At 42.9% G+C, this 21455-nt stretch overlaps 1 protein-coding gene across 1 annotated transcript; it reads right to left on the bottom strand.

The window, feature by feature from the left end:
- Positions 1–1991: 1991 nt before the first annotated feature.
- Positions 1992–19891, bottom strand: DDX24 (DEAD-box helicase 24). The gene is made up of 8 exons (XM_009907297.2): positions 19157–19891; positions 12592–12969; positions 10790–10943; positions 9837–10352; positions 7948–8023; positions 7165–7353; positions 4504–4633; positions 1992–2812 (listed from the first exon to the last, which is right to left on the bottom strand). The coding sequence occupies exons 1-8, from the start codon at positions 19878–19880 to the stop codon at positions 2580–2582; spliced, it is 2400 nt and encodes a 799-aa protein (XP_009905599.2). The 5' UTR covers positions 19881–19891; the 3' UTR covers positions 1992–2579.
- Between the last annotated feature and the right edge of the window lie 1564 nt (positions 19892–21455).

The raw sequence follows: 21455 nt of genomic DNA, 5'->3' as shown, positions 1-21455 counted from the left end.
TTCACTACAGGTGACTGGGGGAAGACCTGCACACTCAGCTTCTAGAGACCACATACCTATTGAGCATACATAAACAACTATAAAAAAAAAAGAGGGCACAAACCAGAGGGTTTTAATCAGTACCAGCTGGGATGCAAGTATGGGATACCCAGTCCAGAGATGCAGTAATGTTAAAAGTCCACCCTTGCACAACAATGTTGGACTGTTTACAGGAGGGTCAGTATACTATGTTATGTCTTACTTTGCTGTAAAGGTTGCAGAAAAGGATAACTGGATTCAACACCCTCATGTTAGATGAGTGCCCAAAGTACATCAATTAGATGGGCTCCTGTTGGCCCTGCAGGACTCTGTCAGTCCTACTACGGAGATTGAAACTGTACCTTCTTAAGGCAGGAGTAGGCAGTACCTACTTCTGGTAGGTAAGGTCTTAAGGTAGTATCCTACTTCTGGTATTAACTTTTCTTTGTACAGATATCTTGGTTTGTTTTCTTTTCTAGGACCAAAGGGATCAAGGAAACAATTTAAAGAGAATGAGGTAGCTTCAGAAGAAGACTCGCCCAATGACAGTAAAAACCAGTAAAAAAATCAAAAGACCATTGACCAGAATTAAGTGATTGGACTTGGGGATCACGTGCTGTGTGCTAAAGCTGAAATTGAGGGGCATGATCTGAGGTAGGGTCTGTCTCCAGAGGCACCCAGTTTGAGCTGTAACTTTAGAAGTAACAAAAGAGGAGTCAGAAAGCTTCACTTGGACTTCACATGAATCAGTGGTATCCCAAGGTGACAGTCTGCTTCGGTGGCCAGCATGCATAAATCCGTAACATGTCAATACCGAAACTGCTTATACTGATGTAGGTATTCCCATGAGGAAAGGAAAATAAACTCTACTCCTATAAAAACATCCACACTACTGATTAGACTTGTATAATTACACCAATAATAAAAGAACATCGGACGTCTAATTAGTCCAGTGGTACCCAAGCTTGTGTGTACTTCGCAGTGCCCCATATCCTCTTCCAACGTAGGATTTGGATCTGTGTTCTGTAACTGCATTCCTCACCTACAGAAATTGGCAATTTGTACCATCTAAAGTTGGTTGCTCTGGAAACAGGCTACAATTTCTTCCAGCTTCACAGCAAGAGCTGCTGAACTCCAAGACAAACAAGTATAGCAACTCTGTTCACTTGCTCTCTCATGCCAATGAACTTGCCTCAGGAGTCACAGATTGTTTTCCTCTTTTTTATCCACTCTGTGAAGGCAACCCCAGGAGGAAGCTTATGATTGACTTCAGACAACACTAAAGCCTTGAAGTCCCCTTTTGCAAAAAGAAGCTGGAATTGGAAATGTTACATAGGCCAGAAAAATAAGACATCTGCCCAAGTATCAGAAGGGGGCATGGATGACATCCAGAGGCTTACAGAGTCAAATCTGCCTGATGCCACCCTTTTTCTCTGACAGCATCCTAGTTGGATGGATAGTACTTAGAAATTGTTGCTAGATATATTAGCAGTCTGTTAGTAGTCACTCAACTCACAGTCTTCTCAGCTCCTTCCTTCACCAAGCTATTCATCCATCTGGAATCACTCAGACACCCAGAACACACTCTGCTAGCAGAGTGGCATGAGGATTTGGAAATCTCAAGTGATTGAGAACAGACATAGGCTTTGGGTTTTATAGGAGATATAATTTATTAAAAATTTAAAATATATTTTTCTGACATTTTTGAAAATAGCTTTTAAAATTATTTACCTAGGTCAAGTTAAAATGATTTCAAAGCATAGTTATCAGAAAGCACTCATCAAAAGTGGTATGTCACAACATCACTACCTTTTCCATTAGAACAAAGGTCATGGTTCTGACATGTTTTCAAATACAGACTTGAAATATTTATTAATAAAACAATGAGTACCAAGACTTATCCCTCAAAATTCCACACATCTCCCAAGGTCAGTTTTGGCCCACTGCCATGTTGACTTTTTTGGTTGGGTTTTTTTTTTGTACGTTCTAAAGCATATTATCACAAGGGAATTAGACACTGTGGAAAACAGAACAGTATTATCAGGGGAGAGAGAAAATTGGGAGATTTCCATAAGCAGAATTGTAAACCTGCTGGCAACATTACCTGTATGCCCTTCCCACTGAACTAGATGCAGTTAAAAGCCAAACCTTCTCCCATTACCACCAGCTCAGATTGTACAGACTGCACACAGCCTACCTCCCCCTTTCCTTCAAGGACAGTAATATTCAAATGAAGTTTTATCATTACAGTATACCCACAGTGAACTTTACCCATCTCACAAAATGCTGTAATAAACAGAATTCCAAACTAATTAACTTCTATTAATACAGAACATAAGAAAAAAAACAAAACAAAAGAACATGAAAAAACAAGATCCAAGGCAGGATTCAACTGCATGTTAACAAAAGCCCTTTAAAACAACATTTTGCTTTGTACCTCCACAGCCAAGACACAGGTGACATTCTCTGATACTATGTCTTCTTGCTGAGTTCCTCCCTAAGCACTGACAGCCTTCATAAGGATTGTCCTTTCTTGTGTTGCACTGAGTGATCTTGCTCAGTTATCTAATTTTATTGTTTTTTTTCTTCTTGGCTTGGTGTTTGGACACAGTACCCAGAGCAGATTCTGAAATACACGCTGATGTCTGAGGCAGTAGTTTTCCAGACTGTGTTGGATACTTGGTTTTCATAAGGACTTTAAACAGTGGCTGGGACAACATGTGTTTTAGCTGTTTTTTCATCCCCTTCAGCATCTTTTGCTTCTGGCTTTCTTCTTCCTCACTAGCTCTTTTTCCTTGGGGCAGAAATCAAATACACAGAATGTTAAAACAGAAGAAGAACTTGCCTTGGCCTCATTCGCCAGATTTTTGTAGTGCTAGGGGAAGATGCTAATCTCATCTGTCTCTAACAAGGTCACTCAGTCTCTCAACTCCCATACAATCTTCCAGTCATCTGTGACAGACTGTCCACAAGATAACAAGATCAAGAATCCTCACTACTGGGGTACCAGGTATCATTCTGTTAAATCATTCAGTTGTCTCTCAATCCAGAACAGACACAAAAAAACCAGAGGGCACAGAAGGTAAGGCATTAATCCAAGGCTTCTTGCTCAGACAGAAGCTGCTTCTATGTGTTTCATCATTTTATGTAAGACTCATTTCATCACCTGTAAAACAGGAAGCCCTTTCCTCCTTGTACATAAAAAAACCAACGAGGTGCTCATATTTAATTACACAGGAGAAAGGACACAGAAAAGACTGAAGATAGTTAATATCGGCAGGCCTGAACCAGAGAGAATAAATGAAATTAAGGCTGCTGTAATGTAAATTGAAAGGACCTTCCTAAATCCTTTGTAACAGTGTAAGAGGCATTTAATTTATAGCAGGAACGACTGAGATTTTTGGTCTCAACAAGCAACAGAAGAATCAGAGACTGAAAACACTTTAAAGCATGAATCTGGCAAGTTTCTGAGTGGCAATTACAAAGTGCTTCACTCAAGAGCCACAACTAACTTGGACTGGATGTGCTGTTTTGAAACTCATTTCAAAGCACTGCATAGTCAGATTATGTCAAAACAAGACAGCAGAGTGCTAATTATCAGATGATTAATGCCTTCTTGCAAAGTGATTGAGAACAAGCTGGTGCAGCCATGAATAAAGGAAAGAAAAAAAATAATCTGAACATGCTTCAGCATTAAGGCATCTGAGTATTTAGTGGCTAATAGGTTCAATTTCTTAAGCTGAAGCGACCCAGGCAGCACCCTTATTCAGCATGCCTTCAAATAACTAGTAGTAGAAAATGATACCTTCAGCTCCTAATTTTTGAACACAATGTGGCATTTTACAGCACATCTAAGCACTGTGAAGCTTCATGGCATTGAACCAACAGGCACTTATAGTTGCACAGCCCCACACATTCTCTCAGGCACAGCCTGCAGAATGTTTACTTTTCAAAATGTAAGAAATTATTTACTTCTAACACACTACCAAAAACCTCAACAACTTGAAATGTAAGTATTGGCCATTTAGCCCATGTAACTCAACCTACATAAACCTCACACACCTTTCAGCGTGAGCTAGTGCTTCCTGAGTGCTCCCACACAGTGCTGTCAGGCTCATGTCCGGCTGCCTGACTACAGGGCAGTGGGAGTGACAAAGCAGAAGTAGAGAAACATAATGGGGATGACTTAAGCAGGACATACTGGGCTATAAGGTTACTCTAAAATGTTTGTCAGAAGGTAAACAGTCTGTCTTATGACATGTGGACTTGCCTGAAACTTGCCAAAATTGTCACACTTTACTCCCTCACCTCCAGCACTCTGTACTGCACAAACATCCTGGGAACACCAGCAACACCACATACTAAGTAATGACACTCATTTCCTTCCCTTTCTGCCCTAGAGGTTTTAATAGTTCCTCTGCCATGGCAGGGCTTCTGTGTTATGGGACCAACTAAGCACAACCATAAACAAGCATTTCTACTTGCCCATAAGCATGTCATCATCAAGGTCAATCTCAAGAGCATCTGCAGCTTGCTGGAGCCAGGAATTGTGTTGCTTTGCCTGACTGTTGAAATATTCTGCCTTCTCAATCTGCCGAGCCAAATTCACCCGCTCCTGCAACAAAATTACATTTTAGACATTATGATCAGGTTTGAATGTGGGGCAAGTTAGCAGAATCAGTGTTTGAGAGCATGCATTACAACGTAACTGAGGCATAGAGACACTTTTGTTCCCTAGTGGTGTCCCAGCTGATACCACATGTAATAAAAACATGTCAGCATTTGCCAAAGTGCTTTCCTTCCTCAGATCCATGAAAGAATCAGACTTCTAAAATATCTCAGCTACTCAACATGCCTGAATGTTAACTTCTCATTCTTTGAACAAATTATTACAAACACTTCAGAGATGTCACGGACAAATCATGCTTCAGATACCAGTACAGCTGGATCTTGAAGTTACGGGAATAAAAGACAGCCATTTGCTTCATCCCACTCTGAAGAAGCAAGCTCCTGCAGGCCACAAGGAAGGAGCTACTCATGTTTTCAGAAATGCACCTGTATCTCATTTAGGCACAGGAGGAAATGTCCTGTCCTCCTTTACAGCTGCACACAGGCAGAACAAAAACCAAACCTAACAGCAAACCTAACCTGACCTGCAGACTTCCAGCCGGGCCACAGTGTCTTAAATAAGTAATTCATTATGGAAAGAAAATCTCCATCCACAATAATCAACCCACAGCAGCAAGTTCTGCTTTTTGGAACGTTCCTGTGGTGGCACCATGTGGTGAGTTGAAAACCACCACACACCAAATGAAGCCTGTGCAGGGCACTGACCACCCCAACTGAATAGTCTGGTGCTACATAGTAACAGCACCAGCCAGAACTGACAGGATAAGTAAGATGCAGAGAGAGGAAATTAAACTTGCAGTTGAGTAAAAACAGAACAAGTCAGTCACTTCTTAGATCATTACAAGAAATTTTAAATAGTTTATCCACCTTCGTAAAATTTGAGTTCTTTTAGTCTTTCCTCTACTGTAGTTCACCAATTCTATGCTTCTCAAGTGTGAAATCCCTTCAGATGTTTCCTGAATTTGAATGAAGGCACGCAGAACCAGGCAAAGAGCATGCCAAAGGGACAGGTAAAGAACCAGCAGCAGTATTAGCTCCAACTAATATTGGTTTGTAATTAAGCACAGGAGAAGTGTAAATACGAGATCTGACAATATGAAAGGTCTAGGTGGCAGGAGTCCTGCCCTGTTACTACAAACACACCTTTTCTGGGGAGAGTAGCAGAACTGTGGATAGCACAGAAGACTGTGAGATGGCAGCAGAACAATTTAAGTGTGGAAAGAACATTTATTCACCCATTAAGTGACAGTGCATGATAAGAGCCAAGAACCACTCATCAAGAAACCAGAAAGAAACACTTTAAAAACAACAGATTTCTTCCAGTAACCAGAAACATCTGGTAGGTGGACAGGGATGGGAGTAGGCACCGAAAAAAACCAAACCAAAACAAAAAACAAATAACAAAGGCAATTTATCTTTATTACTACCTAGGGGATAAAAATAAACCTGTGGAGGCATTTCTTTGATTTTCCTCCTCTTTCAGAAAGCTGCATCTCCTGAAAGCTTCACACTGAACACCTCCTTAGTAGCAAGCCTGGGCTTTGAAACTTGCTGACATTTTTCCCAAGGCAAGGATACTGCTGGTGCCACTAGGCTAGACCCTGGGCTCAGTCCAAGCCAACTGGATAAGCATGAACCAGAATATCACAACAAAAATATCTGTTGCATTATGTAGTCTTTATACACATAAATGATACATAGCATTATATAGTATTTCTGCTTCCTCCTAGAAATTAAGAACTAGTAAAATTTAGACTGCTGGGATTTTTCTCCCACACTCAGTGACTGTGCAACATTCAGACATTCCAACCCCAGATGGATTTCTTTCAAATGTAGTATTTAAATATGTCCAGTTGTTCATGGCTATTGTCACCCAAATTGTTAAGAGAATGTTGAGACATGAAATAGCCTTATTTGAGAAGTAGAAAATCTGTGGTGACTAGGTGCTTTCTAAAATACATATTTTGTAAATCCTAACCATTGTCTATCTTGATAGTGAATGACTGAATCCTCCTTAAAATGGGCAACAATCTAGAAAAAGGAAACATAACTGGCTTGACAAGATCCAGTGGCAGCTGTGGTCTCACATTACAGGAACTCTCAGAAAAGCAGACAACACACTACTCCAAATGAGAAGAGGCAGATGAAGACCACTGAAGATCCCTGGCCCTGCTACTGTTCTCTAGTCTGATCCTAACACAAGGGGCTCTAAAAGCAGAGCCATCTCAGATCCCCAGCCATAAAAAATACCCGCTTCCCTGTACTGTTTTTGGGAATCTAGTCAGGAGAAGCTCTACATCACAACATGCAAGAACAGTAAGTGATACTTATGTTTAAACACCTATCCTGGTGTCACAAGTACTGGTTTAATAAAGATGAAGTGCGATTAACTTAATTTTCAACCAGGTCCAAAAAGAGTAAATATCACATGGAACCTGGAAAGGATGTGACAGGCAATGCAGTAACATAAGTAAGCAAGCAACTCCTCAGGCTGCAAAGAAACGGTTGTTTCTCTACCTTGATAGAAGTCATGCACTTGGTTTCGACTGGGAAAAACGGCAGCTCTTCACTCTTCCCCAGGGTTTTATAAATTTTCCTGAAATTGATCAAATCTTCAGGGCCAATCAGCAACAGGCTGAGGCCTTCACTGGCAGCTCGCGCTGTTCTGCCGCTTCTGTGTACATACAGCTCAGACGTACGGGGGACCTGCAAACGTTCAGAACAAACACCAAGCTGGTCATGGGAAGCCAGCAGCAGCTTTGGCCAAGAGGTTGCCAGAGAATACTGGGGATTTATGTACACACGGTACATTGCATGGAATACAGATGGAGACAAAGTAAAAGGTGATGTCTGGAGACAGTTTGTTTTCTAGTCTGGAATTTTTCCTTGCATGATCTTTTGTGATTCTCTCCTAACTTCTGACTCTGTCATTTCATTTGCAACGCAGGAAAAAATTGTGTGTACTCACAGAGAGCAGTTACAGGGCTGAGCCATTTGACACCTTTGGATACTGCAGTTAAATAAAAAGCGAGGAGAACCTTACCCATTATGTAATTCTCATATATAATCACACATTCATTAAGTGCTACCTGTGACAGTCAGTCATTGCAGCAACAAGATCCTTAAGTACAAAGCACTAGAGACAGTACAATTACAAATTATTAAATCTCTATAGCCAGGCCTATACCATACACAGGGCTGAGAATCATAGATTTATAGTGGTCAGGATTTGGATCAGCAAAAGCTTATTTCAAAACCAAAAAATTAAAAGAAAAAAAAAAAACATAAAAAATACTTAACCTGGTAGTGGATGACATGCTGCACATTGGGAATATCAAGACCACGAGCTGCAACATCTGTTGTCAGAAGGACACAGCTGAGAAAGTGAAAACATTTAATGAATATAAAATTGAAGCGTAGACCATCTGCCAAGGAACAGAAAATACAGCAACCTAGGATCCTACCACAGCAATTTAAGAAACAGATTTGCACTATATCATCTACTGGAAATGTGCTATTTATTTGCTCTTACAGAAAACAATACCCAATATTACATCAGAGGCCATCTTGAAAAAGCGATTCTTAAAGAAAGAAAAGAAAAGGCAAATCTTATCTTCAGCAGGTCTGTTTCCAATTAAGAAAATCCTTTTTCCTGTGCTTTTATCTCCAAATTCACAGGAACACTCGCACAAATAGCTGTTCAATGACCTAATATAGCCACTTGGAAAGAGGGTATCCTCCCTTTCATTACATTTTTCAGTGCTCTACCCAAGCTGGGTTAAAAAAATATCTTTAGCCTGATACAGCCATACCATTAACAACACAGTTGATCTTCTGGCAGAATAGAGAGTTTATTACAAGTTTTACCAGTAAAGACAAGTCACATTATTACCACTATAGATTTAATTAACAGTTTTGGGGGCTGAAATATCTTCTACCAAGTTGCACTCAGGCAAGATCTCAATAAATTAAAAGCTAGAAATTTGAAGGGGAGATTCTGTTTGAATAATCAGTATTTCTCCTTGTTCCTGGAAATTAAGAACTGCTGAAAAAAGTCATTATTTTATATAAACAGTCTACAGCAACTAAAGTCCCCCTAGGGTACATAATAATTTGTTTTGAAAAGAATTTCCCAGAACTGAAAAGTTACTTGTAGGTAATAGGAATCTGTTAACTTTATAGCATCTGACCGTGTATTCTATTGCTGCAAGATACAAAGCAGGTATAAACAGAGAAAATTCTATGGGCTGCAATCTGCAGGAGGCTGTGATAGATTGTCTGATAGATTTCTTCTTACCTTGAAAGTCTGCAGTCCCTGAAAATACCCTATTTGGCCTAGGTCAATGCTATCAATACTACATTTTGCGAAGGGATACTGCAGATGTCACAGCAATCCAACCACCAATCTCCCTTGTCTGAGTTTATTAACAAGGTACAAGTTCCCACCCAGCCTGACAGCATGCAGCACTCACAGAAGGACTAAATTGTGAGGTAGCACTGAATCCACCAACCAGAAAAGTGTGTAGGATAGTTACAGAAGTATCTGTCTGAAGAGAGAGTAAGTGACAGCTCCTTCAGTAGCAATGAGCTGCCAGACCACAAGGCAATTTAGACTCCAAGGGAGCTCAGGAGGTCTCTAGTCCAATCTCCTCCTCAAAGCAGGATAAGGTATAAAGTTGGACCAGATTGCTCTGGGCTTTATCCAACTGAGCCTCAAAAACCTCTGAGAAGCAGCAGCCTGTTCCAATGTCTTACTGTCTTCACACAGAAAAAGCTTTCTTCTATCCAGCCTGAGCCTCGTTTCAACTTGCATCTGTTATCCCTAATCCTTCTACCACACACCACTGTGAAGAGGCTGGCACCATTACCTTGGTGATATTTTTTTAAGATACAAGAGGGCTGCCATTAGGTCCCCACAAACTCTGTTTCCCAGGTGATACAAGCCTTCAGCCTCTCCCCTTGCAGACCAGTGCTTCTTGACCACCTTGGTGGCCTTCCATTGAACTTGCTCGATTCCCCACCGCAACCATCCTCTGAAACCTGAACCTTAATTGTTTATAACCTAGGCTCTTGAATGTGGGACTTGCACCCCCAGCTAACTCCCCTAGCCTGCGCCTGCTCTGACAGAGCTGTTTCCTCTTCCCAATAATCTTTTTTTTTCTCAACTAGGAAGTAGAAAATCTAATTACCTCTCTCGCTCAGCAAATCTTTCCAGGTTTTTCAGCCTCTGCTTCTGGTGCATGTTGGCATGCAAAGGAAGAGGATTGCAATTTAGGATTGTGAGGAGAGAACTGAGGCGTTTTACACAGTCTATGCTGTTTGCAAAGACCATAGTTCTTCCTGGATACTGGAGAAGAAAGTAATAGAGGTAATAGTCCTTCTCGTTTGTATTACAATGGATTCTTGTTTCTGTAAGAGTCTCAACAGTAGCCTCTTTCCTTGTTAGGTCTATTACTTTGGGTTTGGCCTTTATTCCTATTTTTTCCATTAACAATTCTAGTTTGGTCTTCTTGTCAATCTTTTTAGTATTCTTCTTTTGCAGAAGTCTTGTGGGAGTCTGATGAACTAAAGTCAAAGTGGCAGAGAAAACAAAAGTCTGTCGCCGAGGGTTATAATGTGAATCATTTAACATTTCCAGCAACTGAGACAGCTCTAAGAAGTGACCTTTCTCAACCATTCGGTCTGCTTCATCAATCACAAGGCATCTGTCAAAGAGGAAACACACAGTAAAAAAAAACACTTTTGCAGATATATACAAATATGATACACTTAAGAAGAACTTTTCCTTTTAAACCCGTAAGGGACGTTCTGCATGTAAAACCCAAAGGAACACCAGGTATGCCAGTGAAGCTACAGCAGCTTTCATATTAAAAACAAAACAAACAACCCCCCCCAAAAAAACCCCCAAACAACAAAACATCAGGTTTCTAAAGGAAATTCTGAAGTTTTTGCTACTGGCTTTAACCAACATGTCTCTCCATCAATATAACCACCGTGCATTTCAATTTATTGAAATGTATTTTAACACTTCAGTGAAGAAATAAGAGATTTTACATAAGCTAAATCAAATCAGTTAGTAAACAGCCAGCAGGCAGTAATGTCCAGCTCAGCACCCAGCAGTTAGACACAACAGTATCTTTACCTGAGCTGCCTAAGATTTGAGAGATGTGGGTGTCTCTCTTTAACCAACTCCCACAGACGGCCTGGGGTTGCAATTACAATTTCTGGCTTTTGATTCAACACACGTTCTTGCTTCTGTGCAGCCATGCCTCCTACTAGAATAGCAGTCTTAATACCTAGAACATATAAATAACAGGTTTTATCTCACTTTACATACATCTCCTAAAAGAAGTAATTTTAAGTCTATACTGCAACTTTCAGCAAGCATTTTGGCCAGGAAACTACAGAGGTTTTATGTATACTGAACACACAGCAATGCCCTCAATTTTATAGAAGAATCCTCATTATAGTTAGATGCCAAAAATAACACTTCAGTACACCTCTCTTCCAACAGCAGGAATAATCATGTATGTCCTCTGTAACTGTTAGCTTTGCTTATCTATACATCAGAATCTCACATTTTGCCAATTACATCTGCATGAAGAAGCATATTCCTGTTACAAATAATCATCAAGCCACTCCAAGAATAAGGGTTAGAAATGCTTGTCTTGCTAAAAACAGTTCATTTGCTATGGAATAATCCTAATCAGAATGCTCCCAGTCCAATAATGATTCTCTGGACTGAACAGTAGTGCAGACTACAGACTAGTTTTATGTCATTTGCTCAGGTACTAAAAGGAGTTTAGCTTTGGAAGCACAAACTCCACACAGCTTATTTCACTCTGCTTCTTCAAAGAATACACTGGCCCAGGAAAAACTCAATTCTACTGTGTAAGATTCCTCTAGTATCTCAGCTACCACAGATCTCACCTCCCTGGTACTTCTGGAAGCCCATAATTCTAGGCAGATATTTTTTTTTCAATTTGAGATTGAGACAAAAAAGAAAACCCACATCAAAACATCTTTCTCTCCTGGTGCAGCAACTATACATCACTTGGGAAGCTTATTTTCATACCCAAATCGCACTGCTCCTATCAGAACTGTAATGACATAAATTGATCATTTCAGACTAGGAGTTAAATTAGCCTTGTAACCAGCTGTAGACTGATAAACACAGTAGGATGTATAGACACCAATGGAAGATGTGCTTACAAGCAGCTCACTGCACTACATCTCTCCAAAATCCATCCTCTTAAATAAATATACAAGTACTACTATTGGAGAAGTGAGGACTTGTTTCCCCATGTTCCACATCTTGAACAGTTTCACAACCTCATGCACTTTTACAGATGTGCTGACTTCTGGTTTGGAAGAGAAAGGAACAGGATGAAATTGCTTTTGTTAGGCATGTTACCCAGCAATATGCTGTGGCCCAACTGCTACAAGAGACAAGTCACACAATCCAGCAATGTCTTCTACCCTTATAATCTATGGCCATAATTTCTTCTTTTGATAGATCAAAACTATATATATATATATGTATATGTATATATATTACCTGGATAGATTGACATATCTCTGAAAAAAAAAAAGGTGAATTTTTTTTTATATATATATATACACATATACCTTTTTTTTAGTATAACCTACATATGCATAACCAGGTGGCTGAGTATCTAGCACCAATTCTGTGCTGCTAAAGAAAGCATGAGTTGAGAATTATTTGAAGAAAGAAACATTGTAAAGCAAAATACTCTAAATTAACCATTTACTTCCACATGCATCCCATGGCAGCATTTCTCAAATACAAGTGACTATGAACCCTAATCTTTCAAAAGCCACCCCAGTTTTATGATGCAGAAGAAACTGTATTACACATTCTGGCTCAGCACCAGTATCAAAACCCAGAGTAATTTGGGATATGGCCCTTGGAGGTCTACATACCTGTAAACTTTGCAACTGCATCAATGTGGTGTTTTACTTGTACAGCTAATTCTCTTGTAGGAGTAAGAACCAGTCCTAAAAGAGGTCTTTTTTTATGGGAGGCAACATTATGTGTCTTGTCACCAGAATCAAATTCAAAATTTTCCAGCACCTTCACACACCCAGTTGTGAAAGATGCATCATCTTCACCTCCACAGTCTTCAACCTGCTGATAGGTTAGTTTTTTTGCTTCATCCTCATTTTCCCATCTTGTTTCATCATGCTGTTGATAGGACTCTTTAGAAACACTGTCATTTCTGGCTGTTGAGCTGTTTGATTTTTGCCACTGCAGCACAGAGTGAATCATTGGAATTGCAAATGCAAGCGTTTTGCCACTTCCTAAAAAAATAAAACAAACAAGAAGAGCAATACAGACCGACAAGTCATTTATTTGAAAAGATGAGAAGAGAAACATTCCATCACACATTGTTCTTAAAGCATAAGCTGTAACAGACACAAACTTGGTCTTTAGAAAAGCAGAAACAGCATCTTTTCTCCTGTTCCCTTTATGCATCTCCTTGACATCACCAGTAGCATACTTCCTGGGGAACAGTTATTTTTCCAGTCTCTGGCAGGTCAGGCAGATTTGGTTTTTCTGAAAGTGTTTCTTTTAAGAGCTGCAGTTGCAGCCAAGATATTTTTACAGTACTCAGTGCCCTTAAGGAGAATATCATGCCCTAATTGACAGTTCTGATCAATGTTCTCCAAATAAAGGAATAGCAAATGAGTCCAAGGACAAGCTGAAATGTACCTGAAGGATCCACTTCCATCTAAAATTTACAGTATTGTGCTTACAACTTTCTTAGAAACTACTTTTTAATATTCCACTGTGTACTTTCCTAAACTATTACCAGCTCACAATTTATAACCAAAACACATAAATCTGATTTAACACATTTTTGAAAGAATGGGGCTGCTAAATACAAAACTGCTCCAAACTCTAATTTCAGGGGTTTTGCCTATTTAGGGGAGAACTGTAATAACAACTAATAAACAGCCAGCCCAGTATCATTATCTTAACCAATACTGCTGCAAAGCCTCCTCTTAACCACTTCCCCACACTTCTGCTTGTCGGGGGTGTTTCTTATGACTTCCTCACTTGAAGCAGAAAATGTTTAAAAATCTTCATTTGCAAGGCATTTAAACTGTTTTACAGTCAAGAACACTGCTGATCTTGAATTAAATGTAATGCAATGTGGTTAGTGCAAATGTCAGTACTGCACCCAGCTAGACTAGGGCTGTGATAATCAGCGCTACTCACGCGCACTAGATTCATCCACAAATTAAACAAGAAATCACCTCACAGGCTACATAACCTTCATGACACCGATCATGTAGCAGCCATGCTGAAAAAACAGAAGGAAAGTATATATTGGTACCTCCACATACTACAGTTCAAGCTAATTCATGCTTCCTTAAATGGTTTTAGATTGCAAGACAAAGTTTGGTTCCTTAACCGAAATATTCACTACTTACACATGGTAATGAACGGAACTGGTTACATCCACTGCAAAAACAGGCCTTAACATTCCCTGATTCTGATCTCCACAGGGATCTACTGCTGTATCAAAATACTGCCATTCTCCTTACATTGCTGCCAAGAAGGGAAGAGGAATAGTTCTTCCACTTGTCACCTTCCTGCCTCAGACCTAATGCTAAGGGAAGCTGCAGGATGCACAAAAAAAACTGGAGAGTTTCAGCATCTTCCAGCTACAGCACTTCGTACAGACAAATGTCCACATCTTCTCACAGTTTTCTACAGGAACATCAGTGACCCACTGAGCTCTCTGGAGACCATCTGCCTTTCACTCAGGAAAGGAGCAAAAAACCAAGCAAAACACAGTCCTGCCACAAGAGGGTTACACAAAATTAGACAGCAACAGCACAACCTGCCACCAACCATGCTTTCCATTCTGCAGCTAGAGAGGAAATTACTTTCCAGCATTACCAAAATTGCACTTTTTTGTCAGCACAAAGGCACCATTCAAATTTTTAGTTCCATTTTCAAAAACAGTCCCTGTGGGGCTTTATCTTATTAAAGATAATAGTGCCAGCCGAGCTTCTAATTAAAATCAAAAAGGTTACTGTATCTTCATGTTTGAGAGCAGTAAATAGCTTTACAAGGTTTATTGTTTCAATCCCAGCCACAACCAAACCCCACTCAAGAACTAACAGGCATCAGGAATACCACCACCAGTAAGAAGCAATACAGAAACCTGAGTAATAGAAACTGCGACCCTGAGGGTCAAATGCCCGCTGTGCCAGAGACCAGCCCCATGTGGCATGGCAGGGAATACCTCACTATCTGACTCAGCTGGCTGTCCTGGGTGTGCCCCCCTATCTTTTTGTGAAGAAAATAAACTCCATCCTAGCCAAACCCAGGAACAACAGAGAAAGAAGCAAGGCAAGGCAACTAGAACAGATTGAAAGAATACAGAATACACCAGGTTGGAAAAGACCTTTGAGATCATCAAGTCCAATCCAACACCACCTAATCAATTAAACCATGGCACTAAGTGCCTCATATGGTCTCTTTTTAAACACCTCCACTGATGGTGACTCCACCACCACCCCAGGCAGCCCATTCCAATGGCCAATCTCTTTCTTTGAAGAATTTCTTCCTAAAGCAGCCTAAACCTCCCCTGGTGCAGCTTGAGACTGTGTCCTCTTGTTCTGTCACAGGTTGCCTGGGAGAAGAGACCAACTCCCACCTGGCTACAACCTCCCTTCAGGTAGTTGTAGACAGCAATAAGGTCTCCCATGACCATGAGCCTCCTCCTCACCAGGCTAAACAACCCCAGCTCCCTTAGCCACTCCTCATAGGACTTGTGCTCAGTACCCCTCACCAGTTTCAACACCCTGCTCTGGACACATTCCAGTACCTCAACATCTCTGTTGAATTGAGGGACCCAGAACTGGATGCAGTACTCAAGGTGTGTGTCCTGAAGGGACAAAAAGCCTCAAAAATGCTCTGAACCAGACAATGGGGCAGGAGCCAGCAGATCTGGTTTTTCAGGAAAATGCCCATGTTGCCCAGGCTTGTCTGAACATGTCCTGGAGTCCAAGTGGGTCAGGTGTGTGTGCCTTTGGCCACGTTTGGAGAAAACTCTCTCTATAGAGAGCTCTGCAGAGTGACCTCGACAGGCTGGGCACATGGGCAGAGTCCAACGGCATGAGATTTAACACATCCAAGTGCCGGGTTCTGCACATTGGCCACAACAACCCCATGCAGCACTACAGGCTGGGGTCAGAGTGGCTGGAGGGCAGCCAGGCAGAAAGGGACCTGGGGGTACTGGTTGACAGTAGGCTGAACAGGAGCCAGCAGCATGCCCAGGAAGCCAAGGCCATTGGCATCCTGGCCTGCATCAGGAACAGTGTGGCCAGCAGGAGCAGGGAGGTCATTCTGCCCCGTACACTGCACTGGCTAGACCGCACCTCGAGTACTGTGTCCAGTTCTGGGTCCCTCGGTTTAGGAAAGATGTTGACTTGCTGCAATGTGTTCAGAGAAGGGCAGCAAAGCTGGTGAGGGGTTTGGAGCACAAGCCCTATAAGGAGAGGCTGAGGGAGCTGGGGTTGTTTAGCCTGGAGAAGAGGAGGCTCAGGGGAGACCTTATTGCTCTCTACAGCTACCTGAAGGGAGGTTGTAGACAGGCAGGGCTGCTCTCTTCTCCCAGGCAACCAGCACCAGAACAAGAGGACACAGTCTCAAGCTGCACCAGGGGAGGTTTAGACTGGATGTTAGGAAGAGATTCTTCACAGAGTGATTGTCTATTGGAATGGGCTACCCGGGGAGGTGGTGGAGTTGCCATCACTGGAGGTGTTTAGGAGGAGACTTGATGGGGTGCTTGGTGCCATGGTGTTGGATGATGGGTTGGACTCAATGATCTTGAAGGTCTCTTCCAACCTGGTTTATTCTGTACTATAGGTTACAGTGTCAGAATTTTACCTCTCAATCTTTGTTGTCCCTGGCCATTACTGTCTTGGGAAATCTGTAAGTACCAGCCCAAAGAGCCAGTGCCTTGCAATTGTCCAAGCTCTGGGAGAAATCATAAGCCTTGCTTGGAAGCCAAGCTGTGTTTCAGTTTATCCAGACAGGACTGCAAAGAGCTGAGTCCCTGGGACAGTTTTGTTTTATTAGCAATAAGCTGCAGATGCCAACAGAAAGTGAAACTGTGCTCCTGCAGCTTCCACCTGGCCATTTTGGTTTTGTTTAAATCCCCATGTGTGCCGTGGGATACCACGATCAGGGAGTAATTACAAAATCTGACTTTTATAAGCATCTATTAAAGGTCTGTTGCCCTAGAGAATTCTGGAGTCCCCCCCCAGCTTCATTGCCACTGTTCCCTTTTTCCTTTACAGTTTAAAATGCTGTTTGTTGTTTTTGGATTTTTGCTTGCATTGTTTAAATTGTTACACGTTCCTGCTGGTGAGATACCTGTTCCACACCCAAATATTTCAAACCAATAAATAGGTTTTATTAATATTTTCCACCGGATTTTTTATTATTAATAAAGTTAACATTTTTATTAATTGTTCCACCTACTGAATGTTAATAGCATCCTTGTGATCATAACAGTGTGGCCTGACCAGTGCTGAGTACAAGGCAAGAACAACCTCCTTTGTCCTGCTGGCCACACTACTCCTGACACAGGCCAGGATGCCATTGGCCTTCTTGGCCACCTAGGCACACTGCTGCCTTATGTTGAGCAGCTGTTGACCTGTACTCTCAGGTCTCTTTCTGCCTGGCCACTCTCCAGCCCTTCTGACCCCAACCTGTAGTGTTGCATGGGATTGCTGTGGCCAGTGTGTAGAATCTGGCACTTAGATGTGTTAAATCTCATGTCATTGGACTCTGCACATCTGTCCAGCCTGTCAGGGTCCCTTTGCAGAGTCCTCCTGCCCTCTAACAGAACAACACCTGCTCCCAGCTTGGTGTCATCTGCAAACTTACTGATGATGGACTCAATCCCCTCATCCAGATCACCAATAAAGATATTGAACAGGATGGGGCCCAGTACTGATCCCTGGGGGACACCACTAGTGCCTGGCTGCCAGATGGCTGTGGCACCATTCACCACCACTCTCCGGGCTTAGCCCTCCAGCCACTTCCTAAACCAGCACAGAATGCACCTGTCCAAGTTGTGGGCTGGCAGCTTGGCCAGGAGTTTGCTGTGGGGGATGGTGTCAAAGGCCTTGCTGAAGTCCAGGTAGACTACATCCACAGCCTTCCCCACATCCCCCAGGTGGGTCACCTGATCATAGAAGGAGATCAGGTTGGTCAGGCAGGACCTGCCCTTCCTAAATCCATGCTGGCTGGGCCTGATCCCTTGGCCATCCTGTAAATGCTGTGTGATTGCACTCAAGATGACCTGTTCCATAATCTTGCCTGGCACTGAGGTCACACTGACAGGCTTGTAATTCCCTGGGTCCTCCTTCCAGCCCTTCTTGTGGATGGGCCTCACATTGGCCAGCTTCCAGTCATTTGGGACCTCTGTTGAAAAACGGTGGAGAGTGGCTTGGCCAGCTCATCTGCCAGCTCTCTCAGCACCCTAGGATGGATTCCATCCGGTCCCATGGACTTAGGGGGATCCAAGTGGCTGAGCAGGTCTTTGCCTGGATTACAGGGGAACTATACTGCTCCCTGACTCCATCTTCGAGCTCAGGAGGCCAGCTGTTTGGAAGACAACCTATCCTGCTATTAGAATACAAAGGAAGCCTTTAAACCAAAGTGGCTTCAATTGTGCTTCCTGGTTTTTAGGTTTTGGGTCTTTTAAAGGAATGTTTGCACTGCTAAAGACAAGAAAACTTCAAAGGTACAAGCATCAAAAAACTTGGAGGGAATATAACACAGAGACTACACAGCATTAGGTTAAAAAAGATCTGTAACAAATTTCACAAAGGCTTGCAAAGCTTAAAGACAAAGGCATGAGCCAGTCCCAAGCTGGACAAGAGACAGCAGCTCCCCAGCCATCAACACAATAGTACAAGCAGGGAGAAGGGCTGGTCACAATATAGAGGCCAAACCCAGAGAGAGCACATGGTGGGCTTGTTTTGCTACAGTAAAGGTCTAGGTCATATTCATGCCTAACACTGTGTTTGTATTTCTTTACTGCTCCTAGCTAGTGCTGAATCATCTGCAGAGGAACCTAGAGCTCTCTGTTTTGCCTTGGCACAGCGCCATACAAACCTTTGGTTGTTGGTAAACTGACCCATCCTTAAGTCCACCTTTGCAAAGTATGGCCTTGCAGTTCCCAAAATAAGAAACGTGAGAAACAATAATAATAATAATAAAAAAGGACTTCTGACAAAAGCATTAAAAAAATATTTAGATCTCAAAGCTTTGCACACTGTACTTCATAAAGATGGAAACTTCGGTGTTTGTAAGCTACAAAATTTTCGTACTTCACAGTGAACGGTTACTAATAGATATACAGAAACTACAAGCCTTTCTCCTACATATAAAAAAATCATAGCCATGAGCTGCACTTAAAGAGGGAAGATGGGAACCAGTTAAACAGATTTGTACCTGTTTCTGCTGCACCAAGAACATCCATGTTATCCCGGATGGCAGAAGGCAAGGCTAAGGCTTGAATGGGAGTTGGAGCACTAAATCCCAAGTAGCTCAAGGCCTGCAACACTGGTTCAGGGACAAACAGGTCTTTCCATGCAGACACATCAGCCTTGTGATCAGTTGAGGCAGATAAAACTTCTGTTGTCCAGTTTTTAACCTTTTTAGAAGCAGATACTGATGGAAGAGCTTCCTGAGCTTGAGAAGCCTTATTTCTAGATGCCTTCTTTTTCTTTTGAGCATCTTTTATACTTGAATTGCTCTCAGACACATGTCCATGGTCCTCACAATCTGCCATTTCGTTTGTTTTCTTGCACTTTGCCTCTTCACCAACCAGCACATCAACATCTGCTGCATCAGGATTGCTGCCTTCATTCGTTTTGCTTCTCAAATTTTTGTTTTTCTTTTTCTTTTTGGGAGGGACAACAGATGCTTCATCCTCCTCATCACCGCCTTCTGAAATACTGTTGGCCTTTCTCTTCTTCTCTTCTACTTTTCCCACTTTAGAAGAACTTACTAGTTTGTAGTCTGTAAGTTCCTCCAAGCATACTATATCTGCAAACTCTTCATCAGCAAATAGATTGGGGTCGATTTGCACAGTTTTCCATTTTCCTACTACTTTAATGCCTTTCTGTCTCAATTTAAAGGAAGACTTAAATCGCCCTCCTTTTTTGGTCTTCATTTTTACCTAAACAAGAAACCGGTGGGAAAGAAAGCACAGCATTGGGTCAAAAGTTGTACACTGATAATGTTGAAACACACACAAATGCAAAACATCATTCTTTCACTCTTTTAAAATCATAGAATGGTGTTTGGGTTGTAAGGAACCTGCAAAGATCATCTAGTTCCACTCTCTCGCAGTAAGTAGGGGTCCCCTCTACTAGAACAGGTTACTCAGAGCCTTGTAGAGCCTAGCTTTGAATATCTCCAGGGATGGGGCCTCAGCTATCTCCCTGGGCAACCTGTTTTAGTGTTCCACCACTCTCACAGTAAAGAACGCGTTTCTAGCATCCAATCTAAATCCACTTTTCTCTAATTCAACACCATCGATTCTCGTTCTATCATAAGAGGCCTCTGTAACAGCCCCTCTCCAACATTCTCGTAGGCCCCCTTTTCCCGGTAAATACTGTTAATATGAATAGCCTCAAGTATATCTACAGCAGGCCAACCACACAGCTCTGGAGACAAAACTTAAGAATCGCCAGACAAATCCCCGCAGGCCGCGAACCGCTCCCGCCCTCTGCTTACTCGGGAGTACAGTCCACCAAATGCTCGGCACGGCCTCACGCTGCTGCACACGGGAGCTCCGAGAACCCGCCGGGACCCGCGGGAGACCCGAGGGACCGCTCCGGCCTGTAGCCCCGGGACAAGCGGCTCCCCCCACCGCGCTTACCACGCTCTGCAGCCACAGGACGGAAGGAACCACGCCGCTCTGCCCACCCCGGCACCCCCTGCCTACCGCCACCCCCCACAGCGTGCACCCGCGGGGGCCGCCATTGCCGCGTGACGCCGCTCCGTGGCGCCGGGACGGAGGTGGCGTGCGCATCCGTGGTGGGCGGGACGCTGCCTGCGACAGGGAGGCGGAGGCCTACGGGTCTAGGCCTGGTGGCGGGGTTCTGCTGCCCACACTCTGCGTGTCCTGATGGTAGAGTTCTCGTACTCACCCTTAATGCGTCCCGGCGGTCTGACCCGTGGGAGGGCTCGGGGGTGACCTTTCTTCGCGGGCCGTGTGGCCACCGGCCCTACGGAGTGAAGGGTTGGAGGGCAAGCGCCTGCGGCAATAACCGGGCCGCCCCTCAGAAGCCGCCTCGGCTGTAGGAGCGGGATGGTGCCTTCGGATGGAGAGGGCGGAGTATCCAAGAGGCCTGGTGGTTCGGCGTGGTGGCTCGGCCTGTCCCGACCTTCATTGACACGGCTGGTGGCTGGGCTGGGCTGGGCTGGGCTGTGCTAAAAAGTGCCGAGTAGCCGCCGGTGCCTGCACTTTCTCCCAGAGGGGAAAGCATGTGCGCTGGTCAAAGGTGAGGATTCTCTGCTAGGCATTAAATGAGGGCTCAAACATGAGTCCTAAGAGTGTTCTAGACTCCCTCAACAAGTGACTGTGTGATGGAGTTTAGGAATACAAGCTTTCTTATAATATGTAAGTGAAGGAATGCGAATACTTCCTCTTCTTTCTAGTAGTTTGGTAACTGGAGAGTAACATCTGCTTGCTAGAGTTACTGTCAGTGTAACTTGTTGCTGCAGCCTACGCTTTTAAATT

The sequence above is a fragment of the Dryobates pubescens genome, chromosome 5, assembly GCF_014839835.1.
Source record: "Dryobates pubescens isolate bDryPub1 chromosome 5, bDryPub1.pri, whole genome shotgun sequence".
Classification (NCBI taxonomy): Eukaryota; Metazoa; Chordata; class Aves; order Piciformes; family Picidae; genus Dryobates; species Dryobates pubescens.
This window is presented reverse-complemented; position numbering and strand designations above follow the sequence as displayed.

Coding starts and splice junctions, on each gene's coding strand:
- DDX24 (XM_009907297.2), bottom strand. CDS start 19,880: ATGAAGACCAAAAAAGGAGGGCGATTTAAGTCTTCCTTTAAATTGAGA. Junction 10,353..10,789: donor TCAAATCTTAGGCAGCTCAG/GTAAAGATACTG, acceptor CCTCTTTGACAG/ATGCCTTGTGATTGATGAAG. Junction 8,024..9,836: donor AGATTTGCTGAGCGAGAGAG/GTAATTAGATTT, acceptor TCACTTTCTCAG/CTGTGTCCTTCTGACAACAG.